Below are 27,523 nucleotides of genomic sequence, written 5' to 3' on the forward strand. Positions count from 1 at the left end.
GTTGCCCAATACTTTCACAAGGTGAAGTTGATATGTCGCGAAATTTCAGAATTAGATCTAACAGCTGCTATTAGGGAAGCCAAGATAAAAAGAATAATTTCCATGGTTTGAGACCCGAATATCGAGGGTTTGTTGCCGCTGTACAGGGATGATCGACACAACCATCGCTTGTTGAGTTTGAAAATTTGCTTGCAGGTCAAGAAGCCATGGCCAAGAAAATGGGAGGAGTCTCGTTGAAGGGTGAAGAGGAAGCGCTCTACACCAGCAAAAGTAGAGGCACTTTTCAGCGGTATACTGGCATTGAATCTAAAAAGGATGGTGACAAGGTGAAAAATTACCAAGGAATGGGAGGCCATCATTCAGGGGGAGCTTCCAAGAATCGAGGTAATAGTAGAAAGTTCGATGGCAAGTGTTACAACTACGGGAAGATGGGCCACATAGAAAAAGACTGTTAGACCAAGAAAAATCCTGTTGAAAGTAATACTGCTACTTCCAGTTCGAAGGAGAATAGTGAAGATGATTGGGATGCTGAAGCATTATTTGCTACGGAGGAAGAAGAATTAGCTCTCACGGTAACAACACCAGAACGGATTGACTATAAGAATGATTAGATCGTAGATTTGGGCTGCTCAAATCATATGACGGGTGACAAACAGAAGTTGCAAAACCTGTCTGAATACAATGGAGGTCGTGTGGTGGTGACAGCTGATAATTCAAGGTTACCGATAACTCACATCGGTAAGACGATAGTTACGCCTCGATATAATTCTAACAAGGTGCAACTTCAAGATATTTATCATGTCCCAGGAATGAAGAAAAATTTGTTATATGTGGCTCAATTAACATCATCAGGCCATTATGTCTTATTTGGTCCCCAAGACGTGAAGGTTTATCATGACATCAAAATCTCAGAAACACCAACAATGGAAGGACGATGTTTGGAGTCATTCTACGTGATGTCAGCAGAGTCTGCATATGTAGACAGGACAAGAAAAAAATGAGACATCATATCTATGGCACATGCGGTTAGGTCACGTTAGCTATTCTAAGCTAAGTGTGATGGTGAAGAAGTTGATGCTTAAGGGGATTCCTCAACTAAACGTGAGAACAGACACGGTCTGTGCGGGATGCCAGTATGGTAAAGCACACCAATTACCATATGACGAGTCAAAGTTTAAAGCAAAAGAACCGTTGGAGTTGGTTAACTCTGATGTGTTCGGACCAGTTAAGCAACAATCAATTAGCGGTATGCGGTACATGGTAACATTCATTGATGACTTCTCCAGGTATGTGTGGGTTTTCTTTATGAAAGAAAAATCTGACACATTCTCAAAGTTTAAAGAGTTCAGAGACTCAGCTGAAGGAGAAGTGGGAAAGAAGATAACGGAGGAGAATATATATCAAACGAGTTCTCTCAATGCCTAAGGGAATGTTGAATACGCCATCAGTACACTTGTGCCAACACGCCACAATAGAATGGTGTAGCGGAAAGGAAAAATCGGTATCTTGCAGAAATTTGTCGAAGTATGCTATATGCAAAGAACGTACCTGAAAGGTTTTGGGATGAAGCAATGAGGACTGCAGCCTTTGTGATCAACAGACTTCCTCAACCAAGGTTAGGATTTATTTCACCCTTTGAGAAACTATGGAACATAAAACCTACAGTTAGCTACTTTCGAGTATTTAGTTGTGTATGTTATGTGTTTGTTCCTGATCATTTACGGAGCAAGTTTGATAAGAAAGTTGTTAGATGTATCTTTGTGGGATATGACAACCAGAGAAAATGGTGGAAATGTTGTGATCCAATTAGTGGAAGATATTACACGTCACGAAATGTGGTATTTGATGAAGCATAATCTTGGTGGTCCTCAGAGAAGGAGGTGTTGCCAGATTCGAGAGAATTTGGAGACAAGCTACAACAAAAGGTAAGGGAGCATGTTGTTCAACTCCAAACAAGTTCAGATGAATCAAAAGATCCAAATGGCGATGATGTCGAGCAAAGAGTGACTTAGAATCCTTTGTAAACTGGCGTGTATCAACAACCAATCGAAGAAGGTGAGCCTAGTGAAACAGAAGAAGTAATTCCACAATCTCAACTCCGAAGGTCAACAAGAATACGAAGGCCAAATCCCAAATATGTCAATGCAACCATAATTGAAGAAGCAACAGAGCCTGAGACGTTCGAAGAAGCATCGCAGAGTTCTGAGTGGATGACAGCTATGAAAGAAGAGATCGATGCACTTCAGCAAAACCAAACTTGGGATATTGAGCCAAAGATAAAAGATGTGAAACCCATATCTTGCAAATAGGTTTACAAGATAAAGCGTCATCCAGATGGGTCAATCGAGAGGTACAAAGCGTGATTGGTAGCTCGTGGTTTCTCTCAACAGTATGGACTAGACTATGATGAAACATTTAGTCCAGTGGCGAAACTTACAACCGTACGAGTCCTACTTACACTTGCAGCCAACAAAGACTGTAACTTGTGGCAGATGGATGTGAAGAATGCTTTTCTATATGGAGAGCTAGATCGAGAGATCTACATAACCCAACCAATGGGATTTCAAAGTCAAGATCATCCTGAGTATGTGTGTAAGTTGCGAAAAGCACTCTACGGATTGAAACAAGCACCTAGGGCGTGGTATGGTAAGATTGCTGAATTTCTAACGAAAAAGTGGTTATTCAGTAACACCTGCAGATTCTAGTTTGTTTGTCAAAGCCAATGAAGATAAGCTAGCTATTGTGCTAGTGTACGTGGATGACTTAATCATAACCGGTGATGATGAGGCAAAAATTCTTCAGACAAAGGAGAATTTATCAGTTTGTTTCCAGATGAATGAACTCGGACAAATTAAGCACTTCCTTGGTCTAGAGGTTGATCGCACACACGAAGGAATATTTCTGTGTCAACATAAATATGCTAAAGATTTGTTGAAGAGGTTTGGAATGCTCGAATGCAAGTCAACTTCAACGCTAATGGAACCAAATGTCAAAATGTGTTCACATGAAGGAAAAGATTGGAAGATGCAATAATGTATCGACAATTGGTAGGTAGTCTGATCTACTTAACCTTGACCCGACCTGACATTTCTTATGCAGTTAGTGTGATGAGTCGGTATATGCAAAATCCAAAGAAGCCTCATTTGGAAGTAGTTCGACGAATACTGAGATATGTGAAGAGTACAATTGACTATGGTCTTTTGTACAAGAAAGGTGAAGACAACAAGTTAGTTGGTTATTGTGATGCTGATTATGCAGGAGATCAACAACTGGGTATGTGTTTAAGCTTGGCTCCGGAACAATTTCTTGGTGTATCAAGAGACAACTAACTGTATCATTGTCAACCACTGAAGTTGAGTATCGAGCAACAGCAATGGCAGCTCAAGAGAGTACATGGTTGATACAGTTGATGAAATAATCTACATCAACCAGTAGATTATGTAATTCCTTTGTACTGTGACAACCAATCGGCAATTCGGCTGGCAGAGAATCCTGTTTTTCATGCAAGAACTAAACATGTGGAAGTACATTACCACTTTTTTAGGGAAAAAAGTTTTGCAAGAAGAGATTGAGATGAGGCAAATCAAGACAGATGAGCAAATTGCTGACTTGTTTACAAAAAGCTTGAGTGTTGGAAAGTTTGAACATTTCCGTCGTCAGCATGGCGTGATTCAAAGAATGGAGGCTAACATTGAGGGAGAGTGTTGAAAATTCAATATTAGCTTAAATAAGTTCACACCTAAATTAATTTGATGTCATTGCTTACATCAATTTAGTTTTGATGTCATTGCTTACATCAATTTAGTTATGTGCAAATTAAGTATTTTTCTCTTGTTTTAATTTCAATAGTTTAGATTATTTAGTGCTTATTTTAATGAGTGGTTTAGATTGTTTCTTGTAACCTATAAATACCCTACTTGTATTTAAGTTTTATCATCCAACAATCAAAGTTTAATTATAAGCATTTGAAAGCTTTCTTAAGAGTTCTTCACTTTTGTAATTTTGTGAGATTATTCTAAAGAGAGTTTTTATTCTTCTCGATCAATTAGAGTTTTTACTCTTTTTGATTCAACACAATCTTCTCCAAGAGCAATGCTTGAGTTATTTCTTCCTGCAATCAAAAGATTTCAACAAGAATACAATTTTCTTCAATAAAATATGTATGGAACACGAGCGCATTGCGACGAAGTCATAGTTTCCAACAAATAATTGGAAAGTAATGGGATGGTGGGCATGTGTAGCCTTTAGAGGTTAAAGGTTATTTAATAATTCATTTAATTTATATATTATTTTTATTGATTTTAATAAAAAAAAGTTAACATTTCATACATTAATTTTATGTTTCTATAGATTTTGCTATTATTACATGTTGACAAAACTCATTGTCACAAACTGCAGCAACATCCCAAGAAGGTTGTCCCCACAAATGGTTTTTAAATTTATTTTTTCTGAACCAGCACAAATGGGTTTTCATTGCTTCTTGGAAACCAAAAACTTTATTACCTTTTGACACATAAATCTTATCAAAGGTGGGTAACAAAAAGGATAGGAGCTTAATCGATTACATCTTAAGAGGTGCATGATCTCTCCTGGATTCTCATGTTAGTGTGAAAACCCAAAGTTTGATTAAGTTTTGCACTAATCGACAACATGATTGTAGATAATTAACCACTTGGCATAGTAAATTTCCCATGTGAAACCAATGGTCACTTTATCTTGATTAGGGTAAAAGTTTTGTTAATATTTTTTTTAATCATTAATATTTGAACAATTGATCAAATATTTTGGATTATGTTTTCTAGAGATTATTACGGGATAATTTTTCTAATTCAGTTTGTTTATTTGTAAATGTCAAAATTTAAACTCATGATTTTATTTAAATAATCTAATTTTTTTTTTGTGAAAAAATGAAAGACAAATAGTATATCCTAATTAAACTCTGTTGTGTTTCCATCCTCCTGGAAGCTTGCGATAGCCTCTCCAGGTGGCTTCATGAAGATTGTTCCCTCAAAGTCGTCCTTTTGTGCTTTCTTTGCTAGAATATCTGCTATTTTATTCGCAACTCTTCAGGTATGCATGAAGCTTATCATCCATTCTCTCTTTATTAGAAGCTCTATGTGCTGTACAATACTTGGCGCTTTCAGTTCCTCTCTGTCCCTCGAGTGCTTCCCCACTATATATTACGATTATTACCTTCCTTGCAACTATGTTCCAGACATGTTTTAAACCTTAAAGATTTCTCAGAGTTCGGCTTCAACTACTGAACAGATCAACCGATTGTTGATAATATATTTAAACATATCAAGACGGTGTCAAATCAACCAATCTCACTGACAAACCTAATTTTACTCTAATCGGGTATGTTAGTTTCAATATTTGTTAATTTAGTTCTATAATCCCGACTCCCACATGTCCTAAAATTAAGGATTTTGGAGGGACCCATACTAGTCCTCTTTCCTACCTTACATAGAAAAGCATAAGCACTTTATTAGTGATTTTCTTTTTCCAATTTATTGCTCATTTAAGTACCCACTTTAAAAGGCTCCTCCCACATACTTCATTGAAAAGATTCTGTTTTCACTTCATGTTTACAACATTATTACTTTCTACAATAGAAAATGGAGTTGTATTTCTTTTCCTTTTTATAATAATAACATATCTTATTCCGGGATTTTTTAAGGAAAAAATTGGTGAATAAAAAAAGGATATATTAACTTTAAAATAATTTAATGAATTACATATTATAGGCAAAAATCATCATATGTCGATGACTTTTAAAAAACCTTGTTAATAATAACATATGACAATTTTATATTTATACATATAAATTTGTTGATTTATTAAAAAAAATTGACATCAAAGTTATCACTATGTGATGATAATTTCTTCCTCTATGATTACAATTCTCTGAAAAATATCAGCAACTGTTCTCAATAAATTCATTCGAAGAGTAAACATCATCCACTAATTGATGACTTTTATTAAAATGGTGAGCATAAAAAATATAGATGGGTCGAGGGGTTCGGTGGGCAGAGTCGTTCTTAGAAATTTTAAATCTTAATATATTTCAAATATTTTTTTTTTGTATTTTCTTTATATAATATATTTTAATCCCTTAAAAATTTATAAGTTCATCACATCTTAAAATTTTATAAATATTTTCTGCTAACATAAAATCATATGTTCATATCTATAAAAATTTGACTCCTAACTCTATTGTGTGATTCATTACAATTCATCAAATGTTTTTGAAATTTGTACATATCTCTAATTATTTTTTCATGAATCATTAAAAAAAAACCCATTATAAAGTAAGCAAGTCCCGAAAAAGGGAGGGTGAGATGATGGTGGCTCCTACATTGAAGAGCTTTTTGAACCATCATGGGGATCTAATCTCCCAGTGGTTGGCACATAAAACCTACCTTTAAAGATAGAAAAGGGAAAGTAGATTAAATATGTAGTGGCTGCCTAGTGAAGCTCTTTGTTGCTACAACAAACCCTACTTTTAAAAGTGGAAGTCTTGGATTTCTAGGAATCCCGTTTAAACTTTCTAGGAAATCTGCATTTTAAAATCTTAGTTGCCAAAAAGAATTCAACATTCCATCAACTTTGGCATTTCTTTTTAGCCATTACAAATACTTCCAATTTACTTATGTGAAAATGAATTTACAATATGGAGCTTTTAAATACTTGAAGCCTTAAAGTCTTGCTAATTTTGAAGTCATATGTTCATATTTTCTTATATGTGGATTTGATCTAAATTTATTTAGATGGAGTTGTCCAAAAGTATTATGAATTTTTAGTTTGAGTTTATTATTCGGTATTTATAATTGTAATGATTAATTTTAATTAAAATTTATAGCAATTATCTATAAGGATTGAACTATGAAAAAATTTGAAACCATTAAAATCAATTATTGGTATTTTTGGCATAATATCAAAATTAGCCTCCAACATTTATTAAGATATTCTTTTTAGTCACTATTCTTTTTTTTAACATTTTAGTCCTCAACGTTTCATTTTGGGGCAAAACCCCCTTTGTGGGTAGATATCGTTAAGTTAATAAGCGGTTAACGCTCTAAAATAGGGGGGTTTACTCTAAAATGAAACATAGGTGTCTAAAATGCTCTAGAAAAAAGAAAGAATAAAAGTCAAAATGATTATTCAATCAAATGCTAGGAGCCTTTTTGCCCTAAAATAAAAGGCCAAGGGCAAAAATACTCAAAAAAAAAAAGAATAAGAGCCAAAAATGACTATTTTAATAAATGTTGGGGGCTAATTTTAACATTATGCTTATTGTTTAGGATATATTTGTTTTGCATTATGTTTATTTTAGTAAACCTTGTAGGATCCTATTAATTTCAAAACTAAGCAACTTGCTCCTACAAATTGATAAAGATTTGATAGAGACCAATGATGAATATAGGTGATCATAGATCTTGTATCTACTATTGAGCTTTACTGTCTTCTTTTTGGTTGGATGTAATATCTCAATGCTACCTATTTTGGTTTACTTTTGTTATCTTTAGAGGTGGTTAAAGTGAAAAAAAAATTGATGGTAGATCAATAATAAAAGGAGTTGTGGGAATCCATCTCCATGTATCTAAAATATACTATAATATGAAATTTTTAGAGGACAATTACCTCCACCCGCTCCTCTCTCAGTCCATCTATGTGTATACCCAAGTGTTAAGTCAAATAAGCTGTATATTGGAGACCTTCTCAAAAAGACTCAATCATGTAATGTTCTTTTTTGTGAATTAAATGCGATTAGATAAAAAATTAATTTTTATATGATATTTTGTTTTTCTTAAAAAATAAAAAGTTACTGTTCTTGAGTACATTCAAATTTAGAGTTTCGAAAAATATCAACTAAACTAAAATTTATTGTGCGGATATTTTTAATTCCTTATATCAATGGTCATATATAATTTCTATTCTCTCCACTGCAAATATTACGAAATATTCACGCACAAAATGAGCTTTAGTGATCATTGGTTTTATTTTATAAATATGGGGTTAATACAAAATAATATATGTTTAAAGATTCTTAATTATTTGATAATAAACATTCATATCCATACATACACGATGTTTAAGTCTGAGACCTCAAAGAATAACAACAAGTCTCTTAACTACTAAGATTGTTTGGTTGGTGCAGTGAATTTAATGTATTAAGTAAGGTCTAAGGGAAATTTAGGGGTAGAGAGTGGCATTGCCCCCATTGGTTAATGGTAAAACTCTATTTCTAGTCTATTAAAAAGTTAATTAATTCAATTTAATCCTCTTAACGCTTAGTTAAATAGGAAATTTTATTTTAGCCCCTCCTAAGAATGATTACTTCAATTTTACCCCTAATTATTAATGGAAACCCCAATCAGAAAATATTTCTTTCATTTATGGGTCTAACAGGACTGAATTTGAAGTATAATCTTAACCCAACTTAATTATCTAATAACCGAGATCAATGATAGATTTAGAAATTTTTTAGGATGAATGTTAATATATTAATAATATATAATTTTTACGTGTATGGTAAATAAAAATAAAATTTTAAAATATACACAATTAATAAATAAATAATTATAACAAAATTTAAATTTTAAGGTAGACTATTTTTCATCCTCAATGCTATCTATATACATCACCCATGTCAAAAGTAGGAAAGGTAAATGAGCTTTTCAAAAATCTCAACGAAAACACAAGAGAAAACGTAGTCTATAAGCTAATGGAGGATCAAAGGCACCCATCCTGATCCCAATGCATGTGTTGACCATTTGTGAAAACAGTTTTCTTGGTGAAGTTGCAGATTTTCCTCTCTACATCTACCATTTTTACCTTCCACTGAAAAACATGAAAAAAGAAAAAGAAATTTCAAAGGAAATTAAAGCCTTGGTGTGGCACCGACAGATTTGAGGTGCTTGGATATACCTATATGCATACAAAGATAGACGTATAAATTTATATTATGATTATAATTTGTTTTAAGTTTTAAGATAAAAAATATCTAAAACATATGATAATTTAAAATTTTTAGAGATAAGTATCCTTACTCAATCCCTTTAATCCACTCATGCATGGATAAAACACTAGAGCTAATAATTAAAAGGTACCCATAGAAAGAGAGTAAACATTAATGTGACAAGCAATGTATAGTCTTGTTAGTTCATAATGAAGTCCTTGTTTGCAAATTGCAAGTTGGAATTAGTTTATTTTAATAAATTCACAACCTCCAAAACCCCCACCTTTGATTTCAACTTCTGCACTTAAAATTCTCCCTTTTTTATCTTTAAAAAAGAGAAAGAAAAAAACATGTGGAGGTGTGGTGCATATATACATCAGCCACACTTATCTTCAACTTGTGAAGAGTTCATTAGAGATAAGCATTGGGTGTAATTATATTGGGAATATATCAAGTTTACCCACTATTTAATAATTATGATAGGATTGTTTTCACTACCGAAATTTCCATTAGATGTATGTTATATAATCTGATGAGCTAATATGAATCTAATTAATTATTTAATTTTTTTCCTTTGAATTTGTATCGTTTTTCAAACATCATATCAACTTTTGCTTCTTCGATTTTCTTTAGTCAACGACGACATCAACTTTAATGCTGATTGTCGACCGTCGGTTCTATTTTTTCTTTATTTTTTTTATTTTTAATAAGAATAATTATGCATGTGTTGCACGTTTATCTCTGATTATGTTATACGTTTATCTATGCATTTGTGGCACGTTTATCTCTGTTTTTGTGGTACGTTTTTTAGTTTTTTTTCTCAGTCGTTTGCCCGTTCTTTTATTTATGTTTTCTTAGGGTTGGATTTGACAACGCCACGACTGATCAAAATGACGCTTATTTGAAATCTTGTTAATCTTCCATGCATGGATCTTTGGTTGAATTTGGATGCGTGATTGTGCGTTTGTGGATAGTTTCTCACGACACTCGACCCTGATCTACAGCTCTCAGTGGTCTTTCAATAGCTTAACTTCCTTTTGTCGTTCGTTTACTGATGTAATCAGATTTATTCGTATCTACTTTTGTTCAAGTCTATTGATTATATTTTTAACATTTTCCATATATGATCTTTATATAATCTAAAGTGACTAGTTTTAATGTTATAAGAAAAGTCCAAATTATGTTTACAATGATAGATGTAAACTCTTATTGTTATTCCGAATATTTTCTTTTCTATAATACTAGCGGCTTCTATTAAAAATTAATTATTTAATTTAATATTAACATCGATTTAATAATTTCTATAAAAAAAAGTGGTTCAATATTACTCAAGGTCATAAAAACAGATGAAGATTTTTTCGAAAGCGTTCAAATTTTTTAATACTTTTTATTTTTAATAATTTATTATTTTATAGCTCATGGTATTTTATTTTTTTAATATTTTTAATATATTTTTAATAGTAATTTAATTTTTATTTTTAATATTTTTATGTTTATTATTCAAAAATATTTTAATAACTTTTTAAAGAATTAAGTAATTTTTTTTATTTAAAATTAAATAAACCCTCAAGCTTTTTATAAAAAATTAATTAAATCCTCGAACTTCCTAAAAATTCAATTGAATATTTTTATCATATCATCATCAATCGTGGACTATCATATTAATATCGTAAATTGTCATATCCTCGTTATAAAGATTAATGTTAGTCTTCGTTATTCAGTCTATGATGTTAATTTTTATAATTTAAGAGACGTATTATATGTAAAATAAATTAAAATATCAATATTGAAATTCCCATAATGCTCTTATAAGTTCATTTTAGTGGTAATAGAAGATAGTTGAAAATAAAAGGGTAAAATATACAAATGGTATCTTACTATAGAATATTGTTTTAGGGTGTTACTTTATAGAATCACTTAATTATTAAAAGTTATAAAATGGTCACTCGACTGCTCATATGTTCCAAACTTGTCAAACTAATGGTCGTCTTAACTGGACGTCGACCTATTGACCGATATATGATAAAATCTGATCTCAGAATTGTTGGACTCAATAAAGCTACACCTTATATTTGGAGGATCATTTGTACTTTACCCAAAATAAAAATAAGAATTTTTTAATAGTAACCGATGATTACAAGATATCACCTTATCATAATCTTTTTTAGTAATTGACAATGCATACACCGTATAAACACAACTACTTGAACTCTATACCTTAAAATAAAACAATCATTTCTTTCACCATTAAACTCCTTCAATACATTTTGATTGCTTACAATAGTATTTGGTGTAACAAAATTGAAAGTTGGTAACAAGTGAAGATAAAAATCCAACAAAGAAAAAGAAAGAAAGATAAGAATTGAATACAATTACATGAAAACGTAATATGAGGAACAAAATTTGCCACTCCATGGTTTATAATTCCAATCAAATTATGTGTACAATAAATAACTGCAAGATTCTTTTGTTCAAAAAAATATATAAAAGAAAAACTACAAGATTCCCTCGCTTATCTCTTGCTTTTATTCTGAACTTTCTCTTTCCATTCAAAGCCAAAGCCCAAAAAAACCCCTATATATATAATGTATTCATGGTGATATATTTTCCTCGTTCTTCCATTCTCAAAATCCAAATTCTCTCTCTATTTTCTCATACCAAAATCAAAAGCAATGGCAGTTGAAGCTCGGCATATGAATATTTTCCCACAGTTAATCACCAACAACAGGTGCTTCTTGTTCTTTAACATGGGTTTATTTAATTTTTCAAGTTTCTTTCTTTGTTTTTTTAACATGATTTTCTTTTTGGTTGAAGCAGAGATATCATTAAAACAAATCAAGGGATGGGAAATCTATACAATACCCAGATGGATTATTGTGTTCCTCTGGTTGAATCAATGCAACCATTGTATCAATCCCTTGTTTTTGATCCAATTTTTTCAGCCAAAACTTCAATCAACAAAGCCGATAGTGGTCTGTCTTACAACATGAATATCCCAGTTTCAGTACCAAGAAAAAGGTCTAGAGATTCACTCACCAGTGACTTTGATTCCTACTCTGTCCCTCCAAAGAACAAGCTTCTCGATAACGATGTATTCTCCCAGATCCAACAACAACAAGAAGATATTGATCGTTTCATTAATGATCATGTAAGCTTCTTAAAGAAGAAACCTTTTTCTTATTACGTTTAACTTGGAATTCGTTGATGAATTTCTATGGGTTTTTTTTTTGCATGAATTGCAGACGGAAAAGGTGAGGTTGGAGATTGAAGACAGGAGAAAGAGGCAATCAAGAATGATGATTACTGCAATCCAAGAAGGGGTGACGAAGAAACTGAAGGAGAAAGACGAAGAGATACAAAGAATCGGAAAACTAAACTGGGTTCTTCAAGAAAGGGTTAAAAGCCTATACGTAGAGAACCAACTGTGGCGAGACTTGGCGCAAACGAACGAGGCGACGGCCAACTCCCTACGCAGCAATCTAGAACAAGTCCTGGCACATGTCGGCGGCGAGGGAGATGCCGCCGCGCTGGAAGAGGACGCGGAATCTAGCTGTGGGAGCAGCGGCGAAGGGTGGAGCAAGGTGGTGGCGCCGCCGCGAGGGAGGAGGTGTGGGAAGTGTGGGGAGAGAGAGTCGAGTGTACTGTTACTGCCATGCAGACATCTATGTTTATGTACAATGTGTGGGTCCAGCATGGTCGGCACTTGCCCTGTTTGTCTTTCTGTTACCAACGCCAGCGTTCATGTTAACATGTCAGGATGAGCTCTTTCTTTCTTATTGAAACAAAGAAAATGCAAATATCTTTTACAGATACGCTTCACATTTTTTAGTCCTTTTCACCTCATCTCTAGTTTTCTTCCTTTTGTATTTTTTTCTTTTCAAAATTTGATATAGTAAGTAGGCACAATTATTGAATTACGGCACAATAACTAGGTTATTTAAAAGGTAATTCGGTTAATCGATCGAATTAAATTATTTAAATTTTATTAATTGAATTTTTTTATTAACCGTTAATCAAACCAAATTTTTTCTAAAAAAATTTAATCTAACCGAACTAAGTTGGTTAATTGATCAGTTAATCGAATTAACGGAAATTTATAAATAATATATAATATATACTTAATATTTTTTGGTTTATTTGGTTAATTTGATCTGTTAATTTGGTGAAAATCAAGTTTAAACATCTCAAAAGCTAAATAATATATATAACATTAAATATTTAATAATTTATGTTAATTCGGTTAATTAACCGATTAGAACCGAAACTGAAATTAAAAAAAAATCATCAACTGTTAACCGATCAAACTCAAAATTAACCACCAAAATTTTGGTTCGGTCGATTAATTCGATTTTAACCCCTAACAATAACTGCTTGTTTATTGTGAAATTTAAGTTTTTTGAATAATTATTAATTTTAATAATTTTGTTTATTTTAAAATTTTATTGCATTTATCTTATAAAAGAGTTTGTTATTATACACGTGTATATTTTAAAAAATATTTTTTGATTGGACTCATTAAACAATCTTAAAAGATGTGTTATTTTCTTTTTGAAATCATAAGTTCGAGTAATTATCTATGTATAGAATATGCATGTATTATTAATAATTAAAAAAATCTAAAAAATACTAATTTTATAATTATACTATTAAAAAAATATTTCTAACTTCGGGAAGGTGGCGATCATGTTTGGTGCATTGATTCACTCCTTATTTTTGTGTATGGATTTCGAAGGATTAAAGGATGGTCACCACTCACGAGAGCCCTTTATCCTATGCGTTTTAAATTCCCAACCCCTTTTTGCATGCCCCCACATTAAAGGCAATAAGTGGGGCCGGTTACCCCCCCCCCTCTCCATTGTACTAAATCACTCTAATCCAAATCTTTTCTTTTCTTTTCTTTGAAGGGAGAAATTAAGCTATTTAAAATGGAATTTAAATTTTAATATCAATCAAAATTATTTATTATTACATCATAAACTTAATGTAATCCTCACATCTTTGAATAATATTGTTTGATAATAAAAATAATATTTATATTTTATGTCCAAAATTTTTTATTATCCTTTCTAATAATATTGTTTTGAAAGTTTAATTAAAGATGAAAGGATACAATTATTGATATGCCCCAAGTTTCTTCCCATTCTTTTTACTTTTTCTTTTCTTTTTCACTTTTGTAATGTCTTTTGCTTCTTAGTCCAAATTCCTTTGATTTTGTAGTGGGTTAAAGGTATACCTATGTAAAGTGAAAGATTGCACATAAATATCCATTCACACATCAAGTGTCTTTTCAGTTTCTATTTTCACCGCCCTAAAAAATATTTTATGATGTAATTTTTCACAACATTGAACTCTTTTTCCTTTAGGATGCTCATCTCCCTTTATCTCTTTTCTAAATTATTTTAGGTTGGTGAGATGGCTTAATTATATATTTTTTTTCTTTTATGTGAAGTACACAACTATCAAGGACAAACAAAGCAACTATGAGACTATCAATGCATATTGAATCTAACTCTAAGTAGTTTAATTAGCGACGGAGTTAGGATATGATATTAATGAGAAAACATTGTTTTATGTAAAAATAATAATGACTCGACAAATATTTAAAATCTAAAAATTGGGAGGGACAAAGACTCGATTTGACTGATATTTAAACTAGAAAGACCTAAGATGTCGTTATACCAAAAATTTTGGGAGGAACAAACACTCCTCACAATTACTAAGTAGATTTGTTTCTTAAATAAAGTATTAGTTTTGATATTATTACGATGAAAAAAAAAAGTTTTTCTTTAAATGGTTTCCATTCAACTTAACTTCAAAATTTAACATTGAATATATAAACTTATTGGACTAGCTATCATTTTTAGGCAGCCAAGTGTTAGTTGTCTTTCCTTTCCATGATTAAATTTGCCATAGGAAAAGAAAGTCTATAAGCTCGCCCTTTCCTTTTAATGAGTGGTATTTAATACTATCCAATAGCTTAGCTAAGATTTCCTTTAGCTTTCTTTACTACTTTTTGTTGTAAGATATATATCTCTATCCATCTATCCAAGAGCGGTTTGGTTCCTTAGTTTTTTTTTTTTTAAATGTTGTCAATATTTTGACTAAGAAATTATAGAGTAAACAATACGTGTAGTACCTCAACCATCACTTTTGTTCTAGTTTGATTATTTAACTATTTTTTTAAATCATACATAATATTTAGTTTTGATTTCATTTTGATCATTTGTCAAAGATAATGTCATGTCATCAATGATTTAAAAAAAATACCATGCCAGTAGTTATGTTATTTGTTTAACGGTGAGTGACCAAAATGAAATCAAAATATTATGATTTTGAAAAGAAAAAAAATGAGTGATCAAAACGGTACAAAAGTAATAGTTGGAACACTAAACGTGTAGTTTACCCTAAATTATAACTGATTTTATTTGTTACTAAATATAGACCACCTACCCTTTGTTACTTAAACGAATAGGATAGGGTTTTGAACATTGAGTTGTTTAAATTCTATTGCACTCCTTTACCAACAAATTAAAGAAGCTATTAATGAACAAAACGTGATAATTCCAAAATTAAAATGCGATTAATCATCTTTCTAATTGAATTAGTTTTAGGGGAAATGGAGCCAGTTGTCCTCTTTTCTTCTTCTTCAATCTATATTTGAATTATTTACCAAAAAATGAATCAATGATTAGAGGATACAAATCTATCATTATGAGTAGTTAAATTTTATTATTGATCTGTCGATTAATATCATATTTTCAATATACCTTTGATTTCGAAACATACTGTTTTTATTTGTAAAGAAAAATTTATTAGAGACAATAATTTAGAAAAATAATAGAGATTAAAATATATTTAAGATACTGAAAAATAAATGAGTGGGGTGAGATAAATAGGTTTTTTTTGGTGCAATAAGAGAAGATGGAAAGTGGGATAGCTGACTTCAATAATGTAAGTTTTGAAAGAGTTCCATACAATTTCTTAAAAGTAGCCTCACCCACCATGTGTAATCTTATGCAACTCAAAATAAAAAATAAAAATATTAAACTTTAAGTAGGTCGAAATTTATAAAAGGTTTTTACATTATTTTTAAAGTTTAGAATTTATTTATTTTTCTTATTTTGATTTTATGATATTAACTATTAAGTTTTTTTTATTAAAAGTCCTTTTATTTTTTGTTTGTCTTATTTTAATCATCAATTCTAAAAAAGATTTGTGTTTCAATCAATTACGTTATTGGTTGATTATATTTTGATCATTGAGTCATCATCTCTCAATAGTTTAATGACTTGTCATGATAGTAAAATTTTGATTCTCGACACGTGTAATCTTTTCTTTATCCGCTCGTGTCAGTGTGATGTTTAATTGGCCCCCACTTATTGATTTTTGAGTTTCATTCAACTTACTTATTCCATTTAAATTGCCTTCTACACTAACTGGTAAAAGTTTCTCGTGAAAGATAAATGAAAACAAAATATCCATAATTCTCTTGAGATATATTATTACTTTAAAACCCATTTATTTAAATACATATATTTACAAAATTATTACTTCTATATAATTAAAATCCAGATTCAACCTTTGCTAGTCGTCAATTATTTGCTTTAGTTTCCAAGTGATTTTTCATTTCTTCATCGGGGCGTACGTACACCACTACGAAACTTCAACCTGTACGAAAGGGAATAATATGAAGTTATAAACAATATTTGACCAGGTTCACTTCTTCGAAAATTGACAGGTTTTCAACGACGTGAAGAATTAATTACTTCATTTATATAAAATGTAAGCAAAATGTTAGTAAAATGAGAGATATGATTGTAAAAGGATTCAATTTATACATTATTTTCTCACAATATTTATGTTTTTCATGCGGATTAACTAAAAAAATTATTATCTTTTAATAGTACTAAGTGTTTACGATGTAATATATTTTTATATTTTTCTTAATTATTTACAAAACACACATAATAAATATAATTGCTCAAACTCATAACAAGGATACAAATTACGACTTAAAACCATTAGTTTAAATATATAAAAAGGAAGCTTCCCTTGAGATATTGTTACATGGAGTGGAGATAACGTCTCTTAGCAAGCAATGAAGCATAATTCAAAGTCAAGTAATACTTATCACAATATCTAACTGTTTTTGTGCGCAAGAACAAACATATGATTTTTATAGTAAAAGAACGAACTTTTAAAATTTTAAGAAATAAAAATATATTATCAATAGAAAATATAAAAATATATCTAAAATATATGATAATTAATTTTTTTTAAAAGCGATGACTGCATCACATGCTCCTCTTAATCTGTTGATTTTTTTATCAGGAGATTAACATGACATCACAATCTGTTGGTACTTAACCTTTCAAACTAGCCAGCTGCCTAATTAATTGTAATAGTGTGGTCAAATTCATTTGCAGACGCATTGAACTTTGTGGTTCGCCCCTTTCAAATAAACCCTAAATATGATATTGGAACTAATTAACTTCTTATTTATCGTTTTCGAAAACGTAAGTGACAATGCACTATGCAATTTATATAACATATATTTGATTTTCAATGACAAACTCAATGGGCAAGTCGGGAATATTTTATGACAAGTTGAAAATGTTGTGAAGGGTTCAGTTTTGATGAAGCAATTAGAAGAATGGAATAATTAATCTATAACCCTAAGTGACACACTTTATTCGTTTCATGACATAACCCATATGGCCTATCACCAACCGTTTTAATCATCAAATGTTTGGTCAACTAATTCAATTCATTTTGGCTACTTCCCTTCCTAACTAGCGTCTCATATATACATTACATATATAATATTCATGCACGGAGTTTATATTTGTTCTTATAATGTTACTTTTTATCATTTAATCCTATTCTCTCTCTTCTTTGGAGTATAACATGTCTTATGACTGTATTCAACTTCGTATATAGCATCAAAAGAAAATTTAGTAATTAATGAATTGTTGTTATCCTTTGAAATCTCGAGTTTAAACATTACATACGCATAAATACTAGTGTTCATTATCAAATGATTGAGAATCTTTGAGCATATATTATATTGTATTTACTCCAAATTTATTAAAAGAACTTCATATATATATATATATAGAGAGAGAGAGAATACTGTTTACTTTCCCTTAGAAACAAACAATATTTTTTTTATAGAAACATAAATAACTAATTTTATTAAGATATAAAAATATTTAAAATTAGAATAAAGGTTTAAACATAATTATAATATTTTTCTATAATCATCAACATAAGAAATTAGTCACTTAAGATCATTATAAGACCATACAAGCGAAAGGTAAAAAACTCATCCCAAGAAAAATCGAACAAAAAATAGATATGAATTGATCCGACCGGTACGAAAAATAAAACACAAGTTCACAATAGGATATTAAACTACTAAAAGGTCATCAGAAAATGCAAATCAGAACCAACTATTGTGAGAAAAATATCTATGAATGTAAGTTGCGTATCTAAATTCAATTTGAAGGTCAAAAGCATAGAATATCAACGAGATAAAAAACAAGCGTAAACTTGATCAGTCGCGATGACTTCAAATTCAACTATGAGAAAAACAAACGCCAAGAACAACTAGAAAAAAAATGAAAAGACATATAAAAACATGTCATAAAGATAAAAAAAATCGTGTCATAGGATAATTATTAAAAATAAAATAAGAATAAAGATACAAAATAAAAACAAAAAAATATCGATGACGACAACTAACACTAATACTCCTAACAACCAAAAATAAGAGAGAAAAGAGCAAACTATGTGTTAGAAAAAAATATAATATTTTATTCTCAAAAAATAGGATTACAAATATTTATTTGTCAAAAAAATCAAATTCATCTGATCGAATACTTATATATATATATATATATATATATATATATATATATATATATATATTGAATACAATGAAAGAAATATAAGCTAAATCAACTACATCCTGTTGATCAAAACAGAAATTTCAGCAGCCAATTTCAGAAGGACAAGTTTATTTATTTTTAAATATTATAATAGTGTAAGTTCATTTATATTTTAAATATTATAATAGTTACCAAAAATTATGATAAAATATAATTTAAATATCCTTTTTCAATTAATACACCATTATTTTCTGCTTTGAGTGCCAATTATTTGTCAATTTGTCGGCTTAAAATAACATTAATTTGGAAACCCCATGTCACAATCAAATAGCTTTGATGGATCTGCATTAAATCCTAAGAATAATATATACAATTAAATTTGAGGTGAAATCATCGTTATCTTGCTTTAATTATGGGAATACCAAACAAATTACTTTAATAATTAAAAGTTGCACCTCCTTAAGTGTAATTAAACTTTTTTATATTAAATTAAATAAGAATAAAAATGATTTCAGTAATGTATGGTTTTCTGCTTTCTTTTTTAGAAAACTCAATGAATAATATATTTAAAATAATAAAATACAATTGTTGATGTTAGTTTTGGAAAATAATAGATAAGCAGCTGTTCCTAATGCACATGTTAATGGAAATGAAGAATTTACATACATATAATTTAGTAAATAATAGATAACATTGATACCCTTGATGGTGACCATTTTCACATAATATGGTTGTTATGCATTATCAATTAAATAATTAATTTTCAATATGTAAATAATATTGTTTTTAGTAAAATATTTATTTTTTTTAAAAGATAATTTATATTTTTAAATAAAATTATTTTTAAATATTTTTAAATTAATTAATTTCATTAAAAATATGTGATATTTTAAAAATATTTGAAGTATTTAGAATTTTATAATCATTAATTAGATAAATCAGTTTTAAACTTTTTAAAATTAATTAAATTTAATAAAAATAAAAATATTATAAAAATCTAAACATTCCCAATTTCAAGAATTGATAGTTTTCAATGATTTTTATTAATTAGTACAAAAGAAATTGATATAATGTTTTAATCTTAGAAATATATATATACTTTCTATTTTATACTTTAGTTTAAGCATACTTTTCAAAGGTATAGTGTCACTAGGTTAAGTGACTAAATTGAAATACACTTTAAAAATATACAGTATAAAATAAATGAATAATTTAGATAAATTTTATTTGTGAAAATTGAATTTTCAAATGATTATGGTTGAAATGGTAGAGGTTTGTGTACAATAACTTTTAGTACTGCATTTGAATTCAAGTAATAATTTTTAATAATTTAATAAAATTATGAAATATTACAATATGGCGCCATCTAAATCCATTTTTCTTGTACGAATTAAATGAGCTTAGTGATTAAGATAATATTGTTAATTTTTGGGGTTTTGAGTACTAGTACATTATTTGTAAATGTTTATGAACATTGACGTTAAAAAACAAATATTATCTTGTACTCACTCAAATTAATAAAAAAATATTTTTATATTCTTTTTAAATCACACTCTATTTGAAATCCTAAAAATTGAAAATCAATTTCAAACCTCTGAGTCTGAGATATCTATATTTCGTTCAATTATTGATCCAACAATTCAATTAAAAATAAATGAAATATTACATATAACTTCAATAGTGAATACATAATAAACATAATAAATAATTGATAAAAGTATATATTTAATTTAATAATATTTTATAATAAAAACAAGAGTTTAAAGATTTAAATTTTACGAATTCCAAATTTTATTAAAAATAGACTAACATAAAAGGACTTTTAAATGATCTATTTAATCATGATTGATATTTACCGAATCGAAAAAAACTCCGATTAGAAAGATACGTTGTCCATAGACACCATGTAATGTTGGTGTCACAAAGGAATGGACAACAATTCATTAGTACGCTAAAAAAAAGGGATGTTAATTAAAAACTATGATTAAGTATGAAATGATTTGTTATATGATGCACAAAGTTGCCGCCCATGACGAACCCAATCAACCCATGGATGATTTATCATCCATATCTTCTGGTTGACAAATCAACTTTCTTTGTAACAGAAAAAAAATGTTTTTCCCTTCTAGTTACAAGGTTTTATCTTAATTAATCCAAATCGACCCGCGTCGTACACCTGATTCTGATGGGTGAGTCTTCCAGTAAAGATTTTCTGTATACTCGAACTTGAACTTTGCTTAAGCGATATCAAACTACTGAACCAACTTATGGGTAAAATGTTCCATTATCTACTGCAAATACAATTAGTTTCTTGGTGTGATTGCTACCTAGTTTTGTCCATGAAATATAATCAGGGTTGTGAAAAGGTCGTCCCATCAAATACAAAATCGATTGTCTTCTTACCAATTGAGTGTTTTGCTTGATTTGTGCAATGTATAATGCCTAATCTCATCTTTGATTCTTTTATTATCTTACATCACTTCAATGAAGAAAAATAAAAAAAAAAATATTTTTCTATCTTAAGAAAATGGGAGGCCAACCACCCTCATGTCTACTTTTGTATTTACCAAAGTGAAATAAAGATAGGATAAATTACACTTTTAGTACTCCAACTATGATTTGTTTTGTTTTAACCATTCAACTATTTTTTTTTTTCAAAATCATATCTAACGTCATATTTTTGTTTTATTTTGGTCTCATATCGTTGAAAAATTAACAATGATGCTGATGTGTCACCATAAGGTAATATCATATCATTATTAATTTATTTTTTAAAATACCATGTCAGTAGTTCTGTTAATTTTTTTATGACGGGTGACCAAAATGAAACTAAAATATAATGTTGGGTATGATTTAAAAAAATAATAAATGAATGATTAAAATAAAATAAAAGTGATAGTTAAAATACTAAACGTGTGGTTTATCCTTAAAAAAATAAAGTATGGTGTTCATTTTCAGCCTCAATGTCATAGAATCACATGTTAATGTCATGTGGGTCATTTCCTTTCTCCTCAAAGCTTTCTTGTTTATCCTCAATCATAACACACACATTTTAACATTTAATAAAAAGTTGATAGACTTAAAATCTCTCCATACACCATGCACCATGTCTCTCTTTGATGACAAGAACAAATACAGTCAATAAAAAATAAAATAATTGTCATTTTCTTTTAGCTTTGCTTCATTTCTTAGGTTATACCTAATCATACTTTGATAAAAATTTGAAATTATCAATAGGTTTATCCTTACAAGAAATCAATAAATTTAAGCAATCAGGCATAAAAATAGGTAGAAGTTGATTGCTTTTGTGGAATGGCCTATTAATTGAATCAATGTGAATGGACGGTTTGGAGTGTAGGAGATGCTTTGGAACTTTTGACATGAAGAGAAAAAGACTCATCTTTTGGACAACATGGCCATATCAAGACATAACAGGCTATCAAGACAAGCTATTAATTCATCCCACATGTTTTCGCCAACCTTTTGATATCAAACAAGTATTGAAAATGACACATTGGTCCCCACACTCTTTATTTGTATTATTATGGGTATTTTGTGAGTGGAAAGGACCCAATGTCTGACACAGAATAGAGGATCCCAGCATCTAGGTCCATGTCCTTATATCTTTGATTAGTGGGACAGTGTCCTTGACAATGAGAGGGAGAATGGGATCCTGTTGACTAAAGAGATGGAAAGGTGTGTCATAAAACATTCCACTTTGTAGTTGGGAAGGTGTCCTACTCTCAAACACCAAGTTGAGATAGATAAAAGGGAGCCCTAGCAATCTAGAATCACGACCTTCTCCGGTGCATTAGGGGTAAGCGTTCGAACAAGTCGAGTCAAAAAAAAATTGAGTTATTAGAGTTTGCGAGTCTTAGTTTATAACTTGGACTTGACTTGAAATTTTCTCGAGTCGAATCAAATTTTTGAGTTTCCATTTAAATTTAATTATAAATATTTACAAAATTATGACATTACTTGATTCTAATTTAAATGATATTTTATAACTATATACAATACATATATATATTTTTCGTATTTTTCTCATATATGATTCACATATACCATACAAAGTCAAGAGATTCGACTCAAACTTGAAAATCAATCTAATAATTACTAAATTTTTTTGAGTTATTCGAGTTATTCGAATTGTCTTTTACAACTCGATTTGAACTTGAACTTTTTTTGAGTCGAGTTTATGAAATTATAACTTGAACTAAATTCAAGTCGCGTTTTTTCAAGTTGAATCAAGTAGAAAAAACCAGTTTTTCAAATCGAGTAGAGTTTTGCTCAGCCCTACGATGCATGTGCCTTTATTTGGGAAATTTTCAAAGGCATGGGCTTACTTTTAAGGCATATAAATTCTAATGGTGTGATTTTGTACAAATTGGGGGTGGTATTGGAGTGGAAGTAAAGCATTATTCGATGGTTGCATCAACCAAAAACACCAATAGGGGAGGGAACTCTAAAAAACGTAATGTATTTTTTAAAATAGGTTAGAGTGATTATGAGATAATATTTATTTAAAATTTATTTAATTTATTGATAACACATATATCCCTTTAGACACGACTGTTCAAATCCAGAATTTTTAACGTCTCTTTTATTATTGAGTTTATTTAATGTGTTTAAAAAGAGCGATATTTGTTTAAGGTGTTAGCAAAGATGAGATGGGTGATCACATTGTATTCTCCCACTATAAAATATAGTAATTCCCTTGTGCTTTGCCTTGAAAACTTTTGGGTCCTTTTCGATTCCGTTAATGGAGGCTTAGTGCAAATCAAACCAGCACTCATCTTGAGGTACAAGGATTTTGTTTTCCTTTTTCAAGTTTTAAAAAGGTACGATGTAAAGATAAGTGTTCAAATTATGCTTAAAGTTAAGGTGTTTAAATAATTTTTCGTTAAAAATAGGTGTCTAACTTTTCTAATGTTACACTTTTAGGTGTCTGGATCGTTACCATTGTTAAATTTAACCGTTAAGGTCAGACATATAAAATTTCACAATTTTTTGAATATTTTTTTAAAATTTTTATAAGCTCGGCACGTGTCATTTAACAGTCAAATTTAATGACAGACACCTAAAAGTGTAGCGTGTGAAACATTAAACACTTATTTTTAACGAAAAAAATCTTTAAACATTAAGTTTGAACTTTGAGTATAATTTTATCACTTATTTTTGCGTTAAATCTTTTTAAATCCTTAAAGTCATAGTGACCAACATAAATGGTGGATGCTACTTTCATGTATGGAGAGAGATTATGGTTCCATTCATATTGTCAAAGTGGTACACATTACAATCCATCTCAAACTTGACTTTTTTCAAGGGTGCAACCACACCACAATACCCTTTAGTTCATTGCTTATAATTGTTATATGTTGAAAAAAGTTGACAATAAAATTTGTTTACATAGTAGCATTTGTTCATATATTTTCTTAACAGATAATACACACATATCTTATGGACGTAATTATTCGGACATGAAATCTCAAAAAAAAAACAACACTCTTCCTTATCCACTGAATAGGTTAATTGCTTTTGTTCTATGTATCATGTCGTGCAAGTGGATAATTTGAAGACCAATTTGAACAATACTGATATAACCCTCGACTGGGTTGGTGTTTCAGTGGGTTCAAGATATTGACCCAGAAAAGATTGAAAGGTCCGAATGTTGTGAAGAAGATGAGAGATGTGGGCGCCCAAGTCATTGAAGTCGTCACTTATTTATTAATAATTTATCATTTTAATTAAAAAAAACACGTCAGTTATTTCTGTCATCGTCGGTAGTGGCTGAAAGCGGCGAATGCCGTTGGTGAACTCGATGCGACCGATATTAAAAATACTAAAATCTATTAAAATTAAAAATACATCACAAACTATAAAATGGTTAAATTAATAAAAATAAAAAAAAATATTATATGTCTTGTTTTTTTAGATCTTTGTGAACATGTACATGTTATATATTATGTTATGCTTGATGTTTCACCATTTGACCATTACATGTGATACTTTTCCTTCTTATCCCATAATTTTTATGCTTAAATCGAAGTTGTTGACTTATTAGAGGACTCGATTGATGATATTTTAATTTCTTTTGAAATTAAACAACACCGAATAGTACTTTATAGTCTCTCTTTCTATTGAAGTTATTTATGGGCATGACCATGTTTCATACATGTTTAGTTGATATGAATAGTACTTTTAGTATATATATTCTTATTTTTTTTTTAATTTGATTTTTATTTTTGTATTTTTATATTTACTTTTTTTGGATAATTTTATATTTAAAATTTAAAATATATTTTTTAAAAATTTAAACAAGCCATTAAACTTTTAAAAAGTGTTAATCTGACCCTCAAACTCTACAAAAAAAAATCAATATAACGCATAATTAGTCACCGTTGATCATCACGTCAGCATCGTAACAGTCAATAACGGAAGTTGTTGGTCACAGGACCTCATTAAATTTTTCTTGAGTTTGAGGGCCTCGTGTACCATTAAACCAACAATAGAGAAAATTAAGAAACAACATTGAAAACTTTTCAAAGGAAGCCCAATGTAGCCTCCCATTGCAGTTTTCCTGGATCCAGCCCATCTTGAATCATTTTCAATTTGTGATAAATTTCTGCATCTTTCAGAGTGATAGGCTGATAAGGCGAGGGTGGGTAGCATTGCTGAATTTGAACAAATTTTATGTCTTTTTTTTTTTTTGAAGAAAATGGATTCCTTTAAAACGCTTGGTCCTTTAAGTACGCTTGGTCCTTGAATTTTTTTTTAAGATTTTGCTGCTGATGTTTATCTGAAAACTTGCTCCCATCAATTCCATCGCAAAGAAGAAACAGCAACTACGTTTGATAAGCTTTCCACAACATTAGTTATTTAACTTATATTATAAGGAACGCCAAAAAAAGAAATGGAAACAAAAGTAACAATAAAACAACTCGAACCTTAACCTATTACGAAATATAGAAGAAAAACAACTTATTATTAATTAATTTAAAATATAAAATATTAAATTTATTTTTATTTTAGATCTTATTTTAACTACATTTCTAAATATATAATATGTATTTAATTATTAATATTTATTTAATTGTTAATTAATAATTTCACTTTTTATTAAAAAATAAAGTGTACGAATCATTTATATTTAATTAATCTTTTTATTGGATCATATAGTTAAAATGTGTAACTGGAAGTTGATTTTAATCTTGTACAAATCTTAAATCTCTTTTTTTAATATTGCATAAACTAGTGTTTAACTACTTAAATTTTGGCCTATTAAGAAATAGAAAAAAAACTTAACTAACTAAAAATGATGTAATTATCAGTTAATAATTAAATACATGTTATATATATATATTTTTAAAAGTGTAGTCAAAATAAAAATAAATTTATTATGTTTATATTTTAAATTAAATTTAATATTCTTAATTATTTAATAATATTTATTTTGAATTATAAGTGTAAGTTTTTTATATTTCGTAATAGTCTAAGGTTAGATTTGTTTTACTGCTACTTTTGTTTTCCTTTTGTATTTTAGCTTCTTTAATATAAGTTAAATATTAAATGTTGCGAATCATTAGCCAAAAATTGCTGCGGGCGCAGTGGTAGAGTGGACGCTTAACTCTTTGGAGACCGGGGAACAATTCTCTATGGCAACAGTATTTCAAATCAACTCAATTTTTATTCATTGGTGCCATATGTCAGCATTTGATTGGAGGAATAAAAATTTTAAATTATACAAATTTTATTAACTGCGATATCAACTAGGGTTGTTCATGGACAGTTAATCGTACCGTTTAGCCTAAACGATCGGTTAACCGTTATAACGATTATGAGATTTTTCTAATTGTAACTTAACCGTTGAGAAACGATTAACCATTATTAACGGTTCAGTTATAGGTTAACCAGGTTAACCTATTACAATTATTTATCAAATTTTTTCATAATTCATACTACAAAAAATATATATAACTTAACATATACTTACACCGATGTAAGTAAACAAAATAAAAAAATATAACATTTGACGCATACTTACATCGGTGTAATTATGTATATCTCCAAGTATCTTAGTACTTAACAATAAACACATAATTAAATTGGTGTAAGAATATTTCTATATTTTCAAAGAAATAAAAATGATTATATATATATATATATATATTAAATTATTTGCATACAAAATTTATTAAATATATATATATATTATAAATCATAGAAAATTATATTAAGTTATTTGTGTAAAAATATAATAAATTAGAAACATAATTATAAATTTAATTTCATAACGGTTAACCAACAATTAACCGTTCATCAAAACTTATATTAGGTTATTTGTGTAAAAATATAATAAATTAGAAACATAATTATAAATTTAATTTCTTAACGGTTAACCAACGACGTTCATCAAAACTTGTAACTGTAACCTTAATCGTTAACTATCACTTTTAGCAGTTCAATTAACCAAAACCGTTTAATATTAACAGTTCGATTAATTAACCTGTTAAATATGACGATTATACCAGTTAACGGTTACGGTTAACAGTTTCGGGTTTTTGAACACCCCTAATATCAGCGCTTCCATTAAACGTTAACGGTAAGTGGCTTAATTGAATGCATTTAAATAGTTGGGTGACTTGATTCAAGAGAATTCAAAAATGGTAGT

The 27,523-nt window shown here is 29.5% G+C and overlaps 1 protein-coding gene across 3 annotated transcripts; it reads left to right on the top strand.

Annotated features, from left to right (window-relative positions):
- Positions 1-11,565: 11,565 nt before the first annotated feature.
- LOC120201818 (E3 ubiquitin-protein ligase BOI-like) lies at positions 11,566-12,781 on the top strand. Of its 3 annotated transcripts, none has more exons than XM_039202355.1 (3): positions 11,566-11,684; positions 11,777-12,110; positions 12,205-12,781. In XM_039202355.1, the coding sequence occupies exons 1-3, from the start codon at positions 11,635-11,637 to the stop codon at positions 12,721-12,723; spliced, it is 903 nt and encodes a 300-aa protein (XP_039058286.1). In that variant the 5' UTR covers positions 11,566-11,634; the 3' UTR covers positions 12,724-12,781. The 3 variants fall into 3 exon arrangements, with proteins under 3 accessions (XP_039058286.1, XP_039058284.1, XP_039058285.1); XM_039202353.1 differs by having other exon boundaries at positions 11,573-11,690; XM_039202354.1 differs by having other exon boundaries at positions 11,573-11,690; positions 11,780-12,110.
- The last annotated feature ends 14,742 nt before the right edge of the window (positions 12,782-27,523 follow it).

This window comes from Hibiscus syriacus, unplaced genomic scaffold (genome assembly GCF_006381635.1).
Source record: "Hibiscus syriacus cultivar Baekdansim isolate YM2019G1 unplaced genomic scaffold, ASM638163v2 tig00008013_pilon, whole genome shotgun sequence".
Taxonomy (NCBI): domain Eukaryota; kingdom Viridiplantae; phylum Streptophyta; class Magnoliopsida; order Malvales; family Malvaceae; genus Hibiscus; species Hibiscus syriacus.

Excerpts from the sequence above, each read along its gene's own strand:
- LOC120201818 (XM_039202353.1), top strand. The coding sequence starts at position 11,635 with ATGGCAGTTGAAGCTCGGCATATGAATATTTTCCCACAGTTAATCACC. Across the intron at positions 11,691-11,776 it reads CAGTTAATCACCAACAACAG|CAGAGATATCATTAAAACAA; the intron begins GTGCTTCTTGTT and ends TTTTGGTTGAAG. Across the intron at positions 12,111-12,204 it reads ATCGTTTCATTAATGATCAT|ACGGAAAAGGTGAGGTTGGA; the intron begins GTAAGCTTCTTA and ends CATGAATTGCAG.